Consider the following 16099-nt stretch of genomic DNA (forward strand, 5'->3'; position numbering starts at 1 on the left):
CCCCCCCGCCGCACCTCACGGCTGTCTGACTTCTTTTTGGGAGGTTGCGTCCCGGCCGGCCGGGCCATTGCGCCTCCTCGCAGCCCCCCTCCCCTCGTCGGGGGCCGTTCCAGCCGGCCCTCCGCCGCGGCGGTGGCCGACACAAATGCCCGTGCTTTCCCCGGGCCCGGCCGACGGCCATAACGCAAACATGCCCACTATGCGCGCGGGTCTAATGGGCTTCGGGGGTGGGCCGCAGCCGGGCGGCGCCGGCCGCCAGGCCCGGCCTGCCCCCCCCCCCCCCCGGGGCCGGGGACGGAGATAACAACAAACACCGGAATGGGCACGTGCATGTGCGCATGTTCTTTCACTCGGTCAGCCCACTCACATGGGGCACATGATGAATGCACACACCCCGCGCCATTCCCCACAATCCGGCCCTCCTCTCGCTCCCGCCGGCGGCTAACAACTGCCCCGCACACCGAGCGTCTCCCCCCCCCCCCTCGCCCCTGTGGCACTGCTCGAATGAGAGGAAGATCTTTATCAATGGTTACACGAGTCTTGGGGCCTCTTTTTTTCTGGCCCGTGCGGATGCCCCCATGTCTGGGCGTGCAGATGCGAAAAGGTACATGCCCAAGGCATACTGAGGGGGGGGGGGGGCGGGGGGCAGGGCGCATATGATCCCACAGCCGGGGGGCGGGCAGGTGCCGGCACCTGCGCTCTTCCCCTTGATGCCCGGGTCGTCTCTCGCAGGCACCGAGGCCGAGAGCGGCCCCCTGGGCACTTGGCTAGGACCCGGCGGCGGCGGCGGCGGCGGCGGCGGCGGCGGCGGCGGCGGCGGGCTGCTTGGTGAGGCGCCGCTGTTGACGGTGACGCCACCGCCGGCGGATGCCGGCCACCCGGCGGCTGACCAGTTGCAGGATCTTCACCGTCCAGAAGACATTCAACACCCGGGTCAGGGCGCACATGGCCAGCAGCCCCCATGCCCAGTATCGCCGGTCGTCCGGCCACAGCATCAGCCCATGGCCGAAGGCCAGCCGGCAGAGTCGATAGAAGAACACCGAGCCGATGCCCATGCGGGCAAAGAGGAAGGTCCCGGCGAAGACCCACTCGACCAGGCCGTAGGCGTGTGTCTGCCAGGGGGCATCCGAGAGGTCCAGGTCGTCCGGCTGCGTGGGATCGGTCTTGCCGGGGCCGGGGCCGGGGCCGGGGCCGGGGCCGGTGTCCCGGGGGCGCGTGGGGTCCGGGGCCCCGCGGCGACGGGCCCGGCCGGCGGCTGCCGGCCCGGCGGCATCGGACGTCACGCCGGCAGCCGGCTGTGCGGCCGAATCACCAGCCGGCCGGCCCGGCGGCAGGCTCTTGGCCCGGCTGGCGGCCGCCCCGGGGGCATAGTTGCGCAGGAGGAAGCGCATGTTCAGGAAGGGCGTCGACAGCTCCTCCACCAGGAAGAGAAAGGGAAAGGGAATGGCCACGCCGGTGAGGGCGCAGAAGGAGAAGGTCGGCGCGATCAGCAAGTGGTGGACCATTTGCGCCGGTGCATAGAGAACCGGCACGGCCAGCATGAGCAGGCTGTCTGCCAGGAAGTAGCCCACCGAGAACATGGCCAGCAGGATCATGAAGCGGTCGGCCACACCGGGGTCGGCCCCGGCCACCGAGGCCAGGCTATCCAGCCAGCGGATGGACCGGACCCCGGGGTCGCCCTCGGTGCCGAAGGCCGCCAGCGGGGCCACCATCAGCATGCGCTCCACCTGGCGCCCGGAGGGCGCCACAGTCATCAGATCCCGCAGGAAGCCGCTGGTCCGCCCGGCGCCGGTGAACCACACAGCCAGCAGCGCCAGCACGACCACCGCATGCACGGTGGACATCATGCATTGGGCCTCCTTCCAGGCGTTGTCCAGGAAGGCCCGGCGGGCGGCCCGCGCCTCATTCGACAGGATGTCCGGCTTGGCCCCGGCCGGGGCGGCCATTCGCGAGGCCGGGGCGGCCAGCGGCCGCTGGCCGACGCCGGCCCACAGGCGCCAGGCCAGGCACACCGCCAGGTGGAAGCCGATCGACAGGACCACCACTTGCCGGGCCAGGCCCAACACCAGGCCATACTCCAGCGAGTAGGAGTAGGCCCCATTGACCACTGAGATGAGTGGCGCCGCGGAGGGATGCCAGCCGGCCTGCGTGGCGGCCTTGATGGCTGCCAGGGTGCCCGGCTCGCGGGCCGCATACCTGGGCAGGTCGCCGAGCCAGGTCCAGCCCGTGTCGAGGGCGTCGAGGACGTCCATGTTGGGAGTGCTGCGTGTGCGCTGTTTGTGTCGTGTGTGTGAATGTGTGTGTGAATGTGTGAGTGAATGTGTGAGTGAATGTGTGAGTGAATGTGCGAGTGAATGTGCAAGTGAATGTGTGAGTGAATGTGTGAGTGAATGTGTGGGTGTGTGCGAGTGTGTGCGAGTGCAGACAGGTGGGGGCGCGAGAGGGGATGGGCTCTGGGGCAGAAGACAGGCGATGGCCTGGTGGGTGCGAAATTCGGGATGGCGCACGACGCAGAAAAAGAGACACCAAAAGAGACACGCACAAGCACGAGCCAGCAGCCGGGGAGAGGACGAGGGAATGGATGGGGGGAAAACGGCTTCGAGGAGGGGCAGGGGGGGGGGGGGGGGGGGGAGATGTGAATGGAGGTGTGGCGGCCCTCCGAGGCTGAGTCAGTGCCCAGGCTCATTTTCACAGCGGACGTGCATGCCTCGATGCCGGATTGGGTGGTGGCCCGGAGCTGGCAGGCCGGTGCCGGATTCCTGCGGCCGTGACACTCCAGGCGACGATCCCCCCGCCGCGAGACGTGTCAGCCCGGCTGCCCGGGCCACTGGGGGCAGGTGGCCGCGCGGCTGGGCCATCCTGGGCGACTCGCACGATCCGCCGCTCACCACGACGCCCTCCTCCCCACAAAGGGCCGCCGCCAGCGCGCCCTGCCGCCGGCCGATTCCCGGGCCTCGCCCCTCCAGCCGGAGGACGCTCGAAGTTGCCCCGCCAATCGAGGCTCGGAGACAAGGACGCAGGCGCGGCCGGGGTGGCTCGGTGCCTGGCACTGCTCGCCGCAAGGGCCGGGGTGGCGGCCCCGACACCATGCAGTCTCTCTCTCTCTCTCTCCCTCTCTCCCCCCCTCGCTGCCCCTTGCCGCCCGGCCCTCTGTGTGGCGAGGCCCCGGGTGTTGTGCCGGCGAGTGTGGCAGATCGCAAGTTTCACATTCCGCCGGGAGCCTGTGTGCCCACCGGGCGCAGGTGTTTACCCGGTGGCTCGGTTCCCGCCCGCTCGCCCCCCCCCCCCTGGACAGGGTCACCGGCCGAGGAGGAGAGACCGAAAAAAGAACACGCAGAAGAAGAAGTTGGAGGCACGAGGGCTCGAGCCAACATCCGAGGACACGCGCGTCACCTTTCCATCTAATTGCGGCTAGCTATGCGGCGCCAGCCAGGGGCCGGAATGGGCACGGCTTTCACGCGGGCTCACCGGTCCATTTGCCCCCCGCCCGGCCTCTCTGCCCTCGCTTGCGTGGTGGCCTTCACCCGGCATGTCTGGCCTCCCTGGGCGGCCCCTCGCCGACGCAGGCCGTGGTGCACATTCCACACACACACACGCACACACACACGCGGCTGGCGCTCCGGCGGCCGAGTGCCCGGGCGGGCTTCGCCTCAGGGGGCGGCGTGCTGGCGCGGTGGTGTCGGCGGCAGCCGAGCAGGGAGGACTGGCCAGTGGGAGCCGGGCCACATATGCCAGGCTCCCGGACGGCCGAGGGGCGCGAGAGGTGCTGCCACAGAAGTGGCCCTTGCCGTCGATCTCGCCCCGGCCCTCGCCAGCCTCTCCAAGGGGCAGACCTGTCAAAAATCAGTTGATCTGGCAGACCCATCTGCCTGGCGGGGAGGGCGCGGGGGGACGCGTCCCGGGTGGGGGTCTGCCCTCAATCTCGAGCGGGCCAGAGGCCCAGCCCCCCCCCCCCCCCCCCCGGAGCCGAGATCGCGGTCCAGCCACGGGACGCGGGGCGTGGGGCAAGGAGGCGTAGGCGCGTCGCGGGATGACGCCTCAAGAGGGGGGGGGCCGCGCGGCCCAACGCACGGCCCCGGGCTCCGGAAACAACAGGCGCCCTTTGGGCGACTTCACGAAAAACAAGTCTTGGCCAGGGGGGGGGGGGGGCGCAGGGGGGGATGGCGAGCCCCATGCAAGGGCCAAAGCCAGTTCCACGCGCAGACATGCAGACGAACACACACACACACACACACACACACACACACACACACACACACACACACACACACACACACATAAACACCGGTCCCAGGCGACTGGCCGTTCCCGGGCCTTCCGGCCGCACGCCGCACCTTTCCCCAGCAAGCGGGCGGGGGCGTGCACACATCATCCGCCCCCCCATGTCCGGCCGCGCCGGCTGGGGCCAGTCGGAATCCAGCACCCGGGAATGAGGCGGACAAGGGCCTTTTCCGCCATCCTGCCGGGGCCGGCGAACACCGATCTTGCCCCCCTCCCCCCCGGCCCGGGCCCGATCCGGCCCATGATGTGAGAGGAAGGTGGGACACCTTTCCATGCGCGCGCGCGCGCGCGAATGCGGCGAGCCCCAAAGCCCCCGCGGCTCGCCGCCCCAACGGCCCAGAAAAAGAGGACCGCCCCGGGCGGCGGCAATCCCCCTCGACCCCACATTTATTAGGACCCGGTCGGGGCTCAGCAGGCAGTCTGCGGTTGGATGGCCGAGTGGTTAAGGCGCCAGTTTTAGGCACTGGTGGGAAACCGCGTGGGTTCGAACCCCACTCCAGCCAGCGTTGCCCTTTTTGTTGACCGCGGGTCTTGCCGCTGCAGATCCCTCCAGAACGGGGCACGTGCGACGGCAGCTGGGACACCCAAGAGGGCGCGAGATCCCAACGAACGGCGCCCCCATCCCGCATCACCCCCAACTGATGGGGGAGCCCGGGACGCCACGGCTGGCCGGGCGCGGTCTGCGGTCTCCAGGCCGCCGGCCCCCCCTCCCGCCCGCTCTGCGGGGGGCCTCCCCGTGCCGCCTGCCTGCCTGCCTGCCCCTCAGCGCGGGGAAGGGAAGGCGGAAGGCGGGGAAGGCGCGCGGCGGCGCGAGAGAGAGAAGGGCCACCGATGTGCGCGCGGGCGGGGGGAGGGAACGCCGGCGCCAGCTTCCCCGCCGTAGACCCCGCCTCTCCATCCCCGCTGTCTCGCCCTCTCTTCCCCTCTCCCCAAGGGCGAAGCATCCTTGCTCCACACCACCTCGCCCCTTTTCTCGCCCCCCATGTCTGCCCTGAACATTCTGCTGGTGGTCGGCGTGGCCACCGTCGGCGCCTTCCTCTCGGAGAGCCTGTCCTCTGCCTTCATCAACCGGCGCGCCTCGTACAAGGAGGCCACCGCCCTGCTGACCGCGGCGCGTGCGGATGGTGCGCTCTTGTGCCTGGCCTTGCTGCCGTCTTTTTTTCCCAGCCTCCCGCTCTCCGTGCCCTTCCCTCTCTCTCTCTCTCTCTCTCTCTCTCTCGGGCGCACCTCGCATGCTAACCCCCTTTGCACGTAGTGGCCCGCGAGACGGCACACATCGCCCAGCAGGAGGCCGCCGGGGCCGCTGCCACCACGCTGCGCCGGTCGCGCGAGCGCCTCGAGCGTGCGGAGAAGTCCCGCTCCGATGCCCAGGCCAAGCAGGCCAAGGCCCGCCTGCCGGGCTTCCTCATTTCGATTGTCACCCTCTTCCTCACCTATCGCGTGCTGTCCTTCATGTATGTCCACATGCGCCTCCCCCGCACACAGCCCTGCCCGCCTGCCAGCGCACCGTCTGACCCCCCCCCCCCCCTGCCGCACCTCAGGTTCAATGACACGGTTGTCGCCGAGCTGCCCTTCGCCGCGCCCGGTCCCATGCGTGCCCTCGGCCATCGGATGCTCTCGGACGCGGTGAAGGAGAGCCTCGGCGAGAAGGTCGACTATGCGGCCGGTGCCCAGCTCATTTACGCCATGTCGGCCATGGTGATCCGGCCGCTGGCCCAGCGCGCCCTTGGCACCCTCACCCCCCGGTCCATGAGTGCCGAGAACACCCTGGCCGGTCTGCTGTCCGGCGGCGCGCCGACCACCTACAAGTAAAGGGGGCACCGCCCATCCGAGAGGCCCCCCTCCCCTTTCTGTGCTTCTCCTTGTCCGGTCTTTTTCAGCCTCTTGCCTGGCGTGCCCTTTGAGGCTTTATTCGGGCGATGGACCCCGAGGGAGGGACGACGGGATGACGGCCGGCTGCCGAGGGCACCTCTGTGGCGCTGTTCACACGCGTGTGCGATGATTCACACGCACACGGAAATACAATGCCCGCCCTTGATCAGACCCTCTGGACATGCGGCGTCTGCTTCGTGCTCCCCTCTCCTTCCACTCGGCTGCTGGGGGGTGATGTTGCCCGCGTGTGCGTCCTCCGGACGGGGGGGGGGGGGGGGATAGCCCGATGGCAATGGCATACAACACGCGCACGGGGGTACATGCGTGTGTCATTGTCACCACCGAGACACCCCCGACCGGAGCGCGCCCTGTGTATTATTATTTCTCTTGGTAATGGGGGGATGTGCGATGGATGGGTGGAGATGAGGAGGCAGAGGGAACAGGGGTGGGAGGCAGAGAGGAGGGGCGGGGCGCGAGGAAGCAGCAACACCATGCGCATGGCGGGTAGAGCATGCGTAGCCCGCCCGCCCCTCCCCCCTCCCTCAGGGGGATGCACTGTCAAGCATGGGGGATGGGGAGAGACACTCGGGGAGGATGGTGGCTCATGCTTTGATTGATGGTGGACCCCCTGCTGGGCCAGGGGAGGGAAGCTGGGCGCCGCACGAGCAGACACGCGCATGTGCGTGACAGATGGAAGCGCAGGGCGCCGGCCATTTAGTTGCTGGGGGAGGGGAGGGGGGGGGGGGAACACACGTATAGGACGGGATTGCGGGCATGTCAGAGTGCTGTCGGGGCCGGGGTGAAGGGCGAGGAAAGGGGGCCGAAAGAAGGCAAATCAGCGGGGGGGCGAGGTGCGGAGGGCAAGCTGATCTGCGCACCGGCGACCATAGGATGAGGCACCGGAACGCGGGGCGCCCGAGCCGCCGCCGGAGCGCGCCCCGCTGGGAGCACCGCCGGTGGTGACCGCCGGGCGGCGATTGCCACCAGTGACCGAGGCGCCACTGCCAGCCGAGCCAACCCCGGTGGCACTGATCGGCCCGATGCTGACCGACGTGCTGAGGGTGTCGAAGAAGGACTTGCTGTGGTCGTAGGCAGCCGCCGTGCGGGCGGGCCCCTGCGAGCGGGCCGCCATCTCCGGGCTGATGAAGGCCGCATCGAAGTCGAAGGTACCGTGGGACTTGGACAGCTGCGGCGCGTGGACCTCCGGCGCGTCGGGCAATGAAGCCACGATGTCCTTGACCGACTGCGGCTGGGCCGCCGCCGCCGCCGCCGCCGCCGAGGGCTTCTGCTGGGCCGCCGGCCGGGAGGCGGGGGTGCCCTCCAGGGCGGGGCTCTTGCCTTCTGAGGAGGCCTCGGCCTCGGCGGCGGCCGGCTTGGCGGCAGTGGCAGCGGCCGCGCCGACGGCCGGCTTGGCGGCAGCCGCGCCGGGGCCGGTGCCAGCCGTGGCGGGCGCCGGGCGAACGGCCAGCCCGCCAGCCGGGCCGGGCGGCAGCGAGACAATGACCGGAGCCCCGCCGGCCGCAGCCGAAGCCAGCTGGCTGGAGGAGACCAGCGGCTGCGAGAGCTTCGGCCGAGCAGGGCGCACGGCACCGGCCCCGGGGCCAGCCGGCGGCATGGCCGACGGCGGCGTCGGGTGATGCGGATGCCCGGCGTGCGGGTGCCCGCCGGCATGCGGCGGCGCGAAGCCATACATCGGCGCCATCTGCGGCGGCAACCCGGGCATCGGCACCCCGCCAAAGCCCGGCATGTGGTACTGATGCCCGGCAGAGGCATGGGCCCCCGGAGGGGTCTGATACATGTAGGGCATCATCGGGTGATGTGGCATGCCGGGATGCTGCTGGGCAGCAGCAGCAGCAGCAGCAGCGGCGGCGGCAGCGGCGGCGGCGGCGGCGGCGGCAGGCGCGGAGTCGGCGGCGGGCACGCCCGCGCCCGAGGTGGCGGCAGTCGAATCGGCATCCACCTTGGCGGTGCCGGTGGTGGTCGGGCCGGTGCCGGGCTTGGCAGGGGCGGCACCCGTGGCGGCCGTCTTCGGGGCAGGGGCAGCCATCTTGTAGACGGCCGGGCCCTTGGCCGGGGCACCGCCGGCAGCAGCCGGCTCAGCATGCTGCTGCTGGCGTGGCAGGCCCGAGCTCGCGGCAGACGGCTGACGACCGGAGCCATAGGGGGCCTGGCGCTGCGAGGGGGCGCCGGGGGACCCGGCCGCCGGAGCGGCGCCGGTGGCCGTCTGCGAGTGCTGCGAGTAGGGATGCTGGCGCGAGTAGTGCTGGTTGGCGGTGGGGCCGGAGCCGGTGGCCCCGGCGGCAGGGGCGCCGGCGCCATCGCGGCGACGCGACCGGCGCGAAGAGTCGGTGCCCGACTGCGCGTCGCCCGCATACGCATACTGCTGGTCCAGGAGGAAGTCCTGGTCGTCGCCGGTCAGCGGGTACTTGGACACCGGCGCCCGGGAGCTGGCCGCCTTGGCGGCGTAGGTCATCGGCTTGGATGACTCGTTGGAGGCGGCGCGAGCTTCGGCCGGGACTCCGGAGCCCTGCCGGCCGCTGGGGCCCTGCCGGCCGGACTGCTGCCGGGAGGCGGGAGGGGCGCGCGCAGCCGGGGCCGGCTCGGTGGTGGTGGTGGTGGCGGCGGCGGCGGCGGCAGCTGCCGCGGCCTGTTGCTGCTGGGCAGCCGCGGCGGCGGCGGCGGCGGCAGCGGCGGCAGCCGCCGCATCGGCCGCAGCCTTCTCGCTGGAGGCCGTGGTCGAGGCCAGGGCAAAGTCATCGAGGGCACTGCCGGGGATGATCTCACGGATGTTGGTGTCCGGGAAGTAGAGGCGCTCCACGCTCTTGTCCAGGGGAGGGACCCGGGCGAAGAGATCGCGGCTGAACATGTCGGACATCAGGGTCTTGTTGTTGAAGAACTGGTTCAGCGGCTCGAAAAGGTCGTTGGAGAGGGTGCTCACTGGGCGTGGGAGAGGGGGGCGGGAAGGGAGGCGAGGCGATGGCAATCAGTTAATGGGGCCCTGAGGGAGAGCGAGGGGGCAAGAAGAGAGAGAGAGAGAGAGAGAGAGAGCGAGCGCGAGCGAGAGAGCGAGCGAGGAGGGAGAACCAGCGATGCGTACCGTCAGCCAGGCAGAGGGTCCTCGTGGTGTACTCGATCTCGGCCAGGACGCCGTAGAAGAGCAGGTAGCCATCATTGTTGTTGGTCACCTTGAACTCAGGGTGCCTGGCGAGCAGGACAACCGTGTCACCGACGTTCATGGTTCCAGGGGGGGCGGAGGGTCTCTCTCTCTCTCTGGCGGAAGAGGGGGTGGCCCGGGGCGCGCGCGCGTGCGTGTTGAGGGGGGAAGGGGAACCGGGAGAGTGGCTGGGGAGCGGCTGGGAGGGGGGCAAGGGGGTCAGCAGGCGGCGAGGCCGGTGCCGCACCCCCTAACAGGGGCGGCATCATCGCGAAAGGAGCGTCGCGGGAGGCAGTCGCATGAAGATACCTCTCTGGGGGAGTGGGGGGGAGGGGGGGGAAGGGGGGGAGGGAGCGTGCGGAGCGCGTGCGGGGCGAGCAGGGTGCGGGCAGGCAGAAGGGGACAGAGGTTGGCCAGGCTCGAATCCGCGGCCCCCCATTGCGCGGCCCCTTATCCGTGGGTGGCGCGTCGGCGCATGCGCCCGCACTCGGGCGGGTGCGCCCGGGCCCGGCCACCGCCGGGGCCTCGCCTCCCACGGTGCGAGGGCGCAGACCCAGCTCATGCGAGGCGTTGCATCACCCGCGCCGCCTGTGCGTGGCCTCGTCCGGTGAGGGATATGTGTCATTAGCGCCCGCTCATCCCCCGGGGAGTGGGGGGCGGGGGCGGGCGGGGCGGCGGGCGGCGGGAGAGCCCGATTTTCCGGGCAACCGACCGGCCGCCGTTGCGACACCCACACACGAGCGAGCAGGCGGGAGCGCGTCGTGGACCTCCCCGCCCAGGGCCGGCCTGGCCCTGGGTCAAGGGGAAGGACAAGCACGAAGAACACGGACCTGCTCGGCCCCCAGCCCAGAGCAGCCTCCCTGTTCTCGCCCCCCCCCCCCCCCCGCCCCCCCCCCCCCCACCCCAGGGGCGTGGAGCCCAGACCAGACCACTGCGCTCGTAACTGGGGTGGACATCTCCAGACACGACCAGCACAGTCCGTGTATGGGCATATGTCCGGGGGAGGGGTGGCGGGGGGGCGGGGGGCGTGTGACCGTTTTTTGCTGGCGTACTCGCTAGACGGCCTGCCCGAGAGCGCGCATCGGCCCGGGGGGACCGGGAGACTTTCGGCGCACGCGCATTCCCCCAACCTTGCATGACAGAAACTCACACAACAGCCGGCGGGGGGGGGGGGGGGGGCCAGCCATACCGCCCCCCACCCAGATGAGGGCCGTTGAGCGGGGCCCGCGCGCCGCGGTCTGGCTTGTTTGCATCCCGAGGGACCTCTGCCCGGTCGGCCTTGGCACCACCGGGCGGAGGTTGCTTCTTCCCAGCCTGCAGCTCCAGGGCCCGGGGAGGCGCCTCCCTCCGCGCGCGCGCGCGCGCGCGCGCACGCCAAAAGTCCCAGCATTGAGTCATAAAAAAAGGGACAAATATGGCAGAGCAAGGGCGCGTAGAAGAGGACGCCCGGGCCCAAGGGTGGTCCTGTTCGTTCCGACACACCGCACTGACTCAAGAACGGAATTTCAAAGATCGGCCAGCCGCTCTCCCATCCCAGACAGCCGGTCCAGATCCGCACACATGACCGTCGTGACTCGCGGTGGTATCACGCCGGGGGCCTTCTCATAACAATTGTTTTCGCCCAAGTCCGGGACTCGCGCAGAGGCGTCTCTCCCTCTCTCTCTCTCTCTCTCTCTCTCTCTCTCTCTCTCTCTCTCTCTCCCGGCCTCCCTCACTGGTCTGTTGGCAGACGAGGGAGATACGCGGGCGGAGGGGGGAGCGGTGCGTAGCGGGGGGGGGGGCGTGTCTCTCCCCCCTCCTCGCCCACCGGAGGCGAGGCCCGGGTCCGGGTGGATCTTGCAGATGCCGGGAGGAAGCTTCATCAGCCACCAAAGCCCGCAGAGTACCCCCCTTCGCGCTGATCATGCCATGCAGCGTCTCCTCCTCCCCTGCTCCCCCCCCACACCTGCGCACATCCGCCGGCCTTGCCCTGCCTCCCTCGCCTCCTCCCCTCGGCCCCCCTCTCTTTCTCTTTCTCTCTTTCTCTCTCTCTCTCTCTCCCTTCGCACCACATCATGGACCGGGCTGTCCTCTTCCCCGGGCCCCGGCCGCCGACCGAGATTGTCTTGGCGGCCCCGGCGCTGCGTAAGCTCCAGGCAGACCAGTCCAAGTGGCTGGTGGACCGTACGTTCGGTTTATTCCTTCTGCTCTCGCTCCCTTTTTCTTCGCTCTCTCTCTCTCTCTCTCTCTCTCCCCTCTCTTGGACTTTCTCTGCCTCTTTCCCTTTGCCCTCGCCGTCTTGCTTTGCCCCTCCCGGCCGTTGTCCATGTGCGCACCTCCACTCACCAAGCCTCATCGCCCTGCCCACCGGCCGGCCCCCGCAGTCGTGGCCAGCTACCTCACGGAGTCCGTCACCAAGACCCAGCTGCTGGCGCAGCTTGCCGCCAGCCCCTTCGAGGGGGCCCTCACGCAGCAGCAGCTGCTCGGGCTGTTTGCCGCCACGCGGGCCATCCTACTGGCGGCCAGCCGGCGCCTCGGGGACAATGTCCCGCCGGCCATCATCCTGTCCGAGTGGTGCATCGACCCGCCCGGGGTCAAGCCCGCCAGTGGGGCCATCCTCGGTGTGGGTGTCGGTGGCGATGTGCGCATTGGTCGGCCATTTGCCGAGGCGGTGCTGGTGGCCCTGCCCCGGGTGCGTGCCCATGCCCAGTCGGCGGCTACCCTGCACGCGGTCGGTCCGCGCTTGCAGGGGGCCACTCCGGGCACCGGCAGCCATGCCCCGCTCAGCCCGCCGGAGCACCTGCCCCGGCTGCGGTCACTGAAGTGGCGCACAGACATCGCCATCTCCACCGGGACCCTGTCGCGTGCCATGCACCCGACTCTGCTGCTGAGGTTTACCCTGTCCGATGGCCGGATCATCCAGGCTGCCATGCCGGTGGGTGGCATCGGTCCCGAGGCCAATGCCGTGTGGAACCGCCTTCGCCAGAGTGTAGCCATGGCCGTGTACCGGACGTCCTGCGTCCGGGACCACCCGGTTCTGGCCATTCGCGACTAATCCCCCTGCGTGGTAGTCCCTCGGTCCCTGCCCGCGCGGTGGATGGCCAGGGGGGGGGGATTTGTCAGGGGGGTGCTCCCGCCTCGTCCTGCCCAGCCTCCCCCCCCCCCCCCTCCCTTTCCCTCTCTCTTCCTCTGCAAGAGGGGGCAGATCCCCCTGTTCCTTGCTGCTGGCTGTGGGCAGCGCGTGTGAACCTGTACAAAGGGACGGCCTGGTTGCTTCTTTTTTTTTCTTGACCTCTCCCTCGCGAGCACGCGCATATTCCTGTCCGTGCGCGCCTGTCCGCCGATGAAAATAGACCATCTGATATTTGGACCTTTTTGTGCACGGGTCGGATGCCCGTGGTGGCAGGTCAGCACCGGGGGCGGGGAGAGAGAGCATTTGAAGGAGACAATACCCAACCAGAATAGGAGGCCCATGGGCACGGTGACGGAGTGAAGGGGGGGGGGGATGGTGTATCGAGAGGCTAGTCGAAGGGGGGGAGGGGGGCTCAGCCATCGGGCGGGCGGGCGGGCTGGGCAGCCACAGGAGCGAGAGCCACGGAGAGCGCAGGCACCAGCCCGGAGTTTGTGAGGCCCGGGGCCCTGAGTCGCCGGGCACAAAAATCGTCATGCTTTTCGTACCCGCTTCGAGGCCTGGCCGGGGATCCTCGGGTTGCCGGGGCCCAGGTCCCAACGCTGTGCTTGACAGATCGGCCAGCCGAGACCAGGGGCCTGGCAGGCGTTGGAGGGGGGGGGGGGGGGGGGGGGGGGGGGGGGGGGGGGGGGGGGGAGATCTGGCAGTGCCTGGCCAGGCAAGGCGTGTCCGTACGTGTGTGTCCGTACGTGTGTGTCCGTACATGTGTGTCCGTGTGGGTGTGTCCGTGTGGGTGTGTGTGTGTGTGTGTGTGTGTGTGGGACGGGCATGCTGACTGAGGGACGGGCGCCCGATCAACTTTTCTCCCGGTCTGAAGGCCGACCCCGGAGCCCTGCCTGGGGTCTTGTGTACACTGGCCCAGTTCCCTCTCACATAGCCCCGCTGCTTCCGGCTTCATCTCTTCCCCCTCTCCCCGAGTAGCGAGCTCGCCCTCTCTTTCTCCCTCCCCCCCCCCCCGCTCTCTCCCTCTCCCTCTCCCTCTCCTTCTGCGCCTGTATCCATTTTGGTCTCTTTCTAGCTGTAGCCTGCGACCATGGCCTCGCGTGAGGCCGTCCCGTCGTTCTCCCCAGCCGGGGATCTCCTTGTGCGGGAGATTTTCCTGTCAACCTCCCTGGAGTCCGCTCTCCAAACACAAGCGGCTGTGGCTGGCAGGGCCATCCAGCGCGGCGCGACCCTCTGCCTGCTGTGTGGTGCCGAGTCCAATGGAAAGAAGGCCTCGGCACGGGGGCGCACCGGCATGGCGGCGGTGGCGGCCGCCACAGACCCGGCGCCGTGGGACCGCGGCGCCGGACTCGGCCGAGATCTCCTGCTCGGGGTGGATCCGCTGTCGGATGACTCGCCACTGGCCGATGTTTTTGTCGAGTCGCTCGCGGCCGATGACTCGAACGCCGGCCATTCTCAGGCCAATTCTGTGGGCACCTCCTCAGGCACTAGTTCTCCGGCCGGGGGGCGCTTCGAGAGCCGGCCGGAGTCCGCATTTACCGTGGCGCCCGGATCGGTCCCGGTGAGTGAGGCATTTGGCCGAGCACAAGCGCTCGGTCTGGGCCTCGAGGCGGGGACCCTGGTGCCAGGCTACCTGGTCAGCTCGGGGGCTGCCTGTTCCACTTCCGCCCCGCAGAGTCTCTACGTAGATGTCGCCTGCACTGGAGGTGTGTGTGTGTGTGTGTGTGTGTGGGTTTTCGTCACCCGGACAGGTGGCCTGCCTTCTCGCTCGGTTTGGCTGACTCCCCCCCCCCCCCTCTCTCCCTCTTCTTTTAGACTCTCTCTACCTGGTTGAGTCGCAGCTCCCGTCGACGCGCCAGCTGGCGACCCTGGCCTCGAGCGGCGCCTTCCTCCTGGCCGAGGAGCTAACCAGTGTGCAGGTGACCCGGAGCCACGATCTCCTGCAACGTCTGCTGGGGTCGCTCCTGCGAGTGGTGGATGCCTTGCACCAGTCCGACATCGCCGGGCTTGAGAGTGCTCTTGCACCGAGCAGCATCTTCCTTGACCAGATGGTGCGCTGCGCGATGCCGGGAAGGTCTGACAGGTCGTCGAGCGCCAGCTCCCTCGTCTTCGGCTTTTGCGATACTGACACCCCAATGCGCAGGGCAACCCGGTCTTGTCATCCGGCCTTCTGACCACCATTCTCCGGGGCCTGGTGGCTGACTCTCAACTTGTGTACCTCCCCCTCGCTCGCCCGCACGCACGCTTGCCCTTCCTTTGCATGCCCTCTAATCCCCGCCGGTCTCTTGTTTGCTGTCGACCGCATGCCCGCCGCAGTTCGGGCTTTTGCCCCCCTCCGGAGAATGCCCCCTACCTGTCTGGTGTCTCGTCGTCGATGCACGGGCAGCCGGTTTGCCTGGTGCCCGGCTGCCCGGGGCCCCTGTGGCGGCCGGCCAACTTGGTGCGCCGGGCATCCGACATCTGGCATGTGGCGGCTGTTGTGCTCTGGTGCGCAGGACGCTGCCTGGGCCTGGCCGAGTGTACGGATGGGTCCCTGGCCGACCCGCGCTCGGCCCTGGACGCGCTGGGCGCGCAAGTTGCCGTGGCCGAAGCCACCACGCCAGCGGCCACTTGGTGGCGCACCTTGTTAAAGTACGCCCTCCTGGACCTGGCGCTGCCTCGGCCCTCTCGGGGCCTCTCTGACACCGGGCGCCCCTCCCCCCCTCTCGAAAAGCATCCTGGAAATGTGCATCTCCTCGGATTATGCCATCAGGCCCACGTGCGAGGAGATTCTCCTGGGCATGGACTTTGCCCACCTCCAAGGGGCATTCTCGCCAGACGACGGCGTGCCCCTCTTTGGAGTGGGGCTCTTCTGGTCCGTTGCCGTGTCCTCACCGCGAATGCCGGGGCTTTGGCTCAGCTAATGCCCTCGTCCTCCCCTGCCGCCCTTTGCATGGATGGCCCGGGACCCCCCCCCCCCCCCCTCCCAACCCCATTCAGCGAGTCGGATCAGTACCTGCCGTCGGCTGCGGCCTCGCGCAGCGCCTCGCCGATTGGCGACCGCCCGGCCAGCCCGGACCCGGGCCCCTTGCCGGCTTCCACGTCGGGATCCTTCGCACGGTGGCCACCTGTGGACTTACCGGACGTCGAGTCTGGACACGGGTGTGGATCTCTCAGCCGATCGGCATCCTTCAGCCGGGATGTCCTCCCGTCGGCGACCGCCACGCCATCGGATAGTGCCTTGTCTGAGCCTTTGTTTGGGCGCTGTAGCCGCTGGGCCTCCGGTGGGTCGGCCACAGCCTGCCCGGTGCACAATGACGGTACGTTTCCCATTGGATGTCCCTGGATGCGATGGCTCTCCCTCCCCGCTCTCCCTCTCTCCCTCTCTTTTCGCTCCCTCTCTCCCTCTCTTACTCCTTCTCCCTAGCATGGGTCAAGTCGCCCGGTTACGCCGAGCTCTGCACAATTCCCCTCCGCGGAGCCTACGAAGCTTGGCTCGGTGATCGGCCTGCTGGGCCGGTTCTCTTCGAGCTGGTCAGCCGTGTGGCCCAGAAGGCTCCGGTTGTCGGGGACCCCTGCCCCGGCGGGGAGGCCGATCTCCTCTCTCCCCTTCAGAGGTGCGTGTGGGTGTGGCCCCTATTTTTTTCTCGATCTTTTCGCCGTGCCTCCCTTCCTGACCTCCCCCCCCCCCCCCCCCCCCC

The 16099-nt window shown here is 69.3% G+C and overlaps 5 protein-coding genes and 1 non-coding gene across 9 annotated transcripts in view; 4 read left to right on the top strand and 2 right to left on the bottom strand.

Moving 5' to 3' along the window:
• Positions 1–767: 767 nt before the first annotated feature.
• On the bottom strand, positions 768–2252 carry H696_04908 (hypothetical protein; the record flags this gene model as incomplete). The annotated part of the gene is made up of 1 exon (XM_009498772.1): positions 768–2252. One exon carries the CDS (start codon positions 2250–2252, stop codon positions 768–770), a length of 1485 nt encoding a protein of 494 aa, XP_009497047.1.
• A 2453-nt stretch (positions 2253–4705) lies between these two features.
• H696_04909 lies at positions 4706–4784 on the top strand. The gene has a single exon. It is a non-coding gene; the product is annotated as a tRNA-Leu (tRNA).
• A 360-nt stretch (positions 4785–5144) lies between these two features.
• H696_04910 (hypothetical protein) lies at positions 5145–6354 on the top strand. Its single transcript, XM_009498773.1, has 3 exons — positions 5145–5405; positions 5537–5735; positions 5823–6354. The coding sequence occupies exons 1-3, from the start codon at positions 5264–5266 to the stop codon at positions 6091–6093; spliced, it is 612 nt and encodes a 203-aa protein (XP_009497048.1). The 5' UTR covers positions 5145–5263; the 3' UTR covers positions 6094–6354.
• A 34-nt stretch (positions 6355–6388) lies between these two features.
• Positions 6389–9651, bottom strand: H696_04911 (hypothetical protein). The gene is made up of 4 exons (XM_009498774.1): positions 9617–9651; positions 9251–9506; positions 7032–9090; positions 6389–6874 (listed from the first exon to the last, which is right to left on the bottom strand). The coding sequence occupies exons 2-4, from the start codon at positions 9387–9389 to the stop codon at positions 6868–6870; spliced, it is 2205 nt and encodes a 734-aa protein (XP_009497049.1). The 5' UTR covers positions 9390–9506; positions 9617–9651; the 3' UTR covers positions 6389–6867.
• Positions 9652–11323: 1672 nt separating this feature from the next.
• H696_04912 (hypothetical protein) lies at positions 11324–12458 on the top strand. Its single transcript, XM_009498775.1, has 2 exons — positions 11324–11470; positions 11671–12458. Exons 1-2 carry the CDS (start codon positions 11362–11364, stop codon positions 12339–12341), a joined length of 780 nt encoding a protein of 259 aa, XP_009497050.1. The 5' UTR covers positions 11324–11361; the 3' UTR covers positions 12342–12458.
• Positions 12459–13438: 980 nt separating this feature from the next.
• The window catches only part of H696_04913 (hypothetical protein), a 7265-nt gene continuing 4604 nt past the window's right edge, over positions 13439–16099 (top strand). For 2 of the 4 annotated variants that reach the window (XM_009498777.1, XM_009498776.1), the window contains exons 1-7: positions 13439–14125; positions 14235–14470; positions 14563–14633; positions 14736–15050; positions 15133–15273; positions 15399–15718; positions 15826–16015. In XM_009498777.1, coding sequence (XP_009497052.1) covers positions 13510–14125; positions 14235–14470; positions 14563–14633; positions 14736–15050; positions 15133–15273; positions 15399–15718; positions 15826–16015 — 1889 coding nt within the window. In that variant the 5' untranslated portion in view covers positions 13439–13509. Of the gene's footprint in view, positions 14126–14234; positions 14471–14562; positions 15051–15132; positions 15274–15398; positions 15719–15825; positions 16016–16099 lie in introns of those variants that run through there. The other 2 variants (XM_009498779.1, XM_009498778.1) reach the window with 1 other exon arrangement.

Source organism: Fonticula alba (assembly GCF_000388065.1).
Source record: "Fonticula alba strain ATCC 38817 unplaced genomic scaffold supercont2.8, whole genome shotgun sequence".
NCBI classification, from domain to species: domain Eukaryota; order Rotosphaerida; family Fonticulaceae; genus Fonticula; species Fonticula alba.

Bases quoted from the DNA above. Each gene is read 5' to 3' on its own strand.
- H696_04910 (XM_009498773.1), top strand. From the start codon at position 5,264: ATGTCTGCCCTGAACATTCTGCTGGTGGTCGGCGTGGCCACCGTCGGC. The intron at 5,406-5,536 runs GTGCGCTCTTGT...CTTTGCACGTAG, and splicing joins GACCGCGGCGCGTGCGGATG to TGGCCCGCGAGACGGCACAC. The intron at 5,736-5,822 runs GTATGTCCACAT...GCCGCACCTCAG, and splicing joins TATCGCGTGCTGTCCTTCAT to GTTCAATGACACGGTTGTCG.
- H696_04912 (XM_009498775.1), top strand. From the start codon at position 11,362: ATGGACCGGGCTGTCCTCTTCCCCGGGCCCCGGCCGCCGACCGAGATT. The intron at 11,471-11,670 runs GTACGTTCGGTT...CGGCCCCCGCAG, and splicing joins GTCCAAGTGGCTGGTGGACC to TCGTGGCCAGCTACCTCACG.
- H696_04911 (XM_009498774.1), bottom strand. From the start codon at position 9,389: ATGAACGTCGGTGACACGGTTGTCCTGCTCGCCAGGCACCCTGAGTTC. The intron at 9,091-9,250 runs GTACGCATCGCT...TCCCACGCCCAG, and splicing joins GACCCTCTGCCTGGCTGACG to TGAGCACCCTCTCCAACGAC.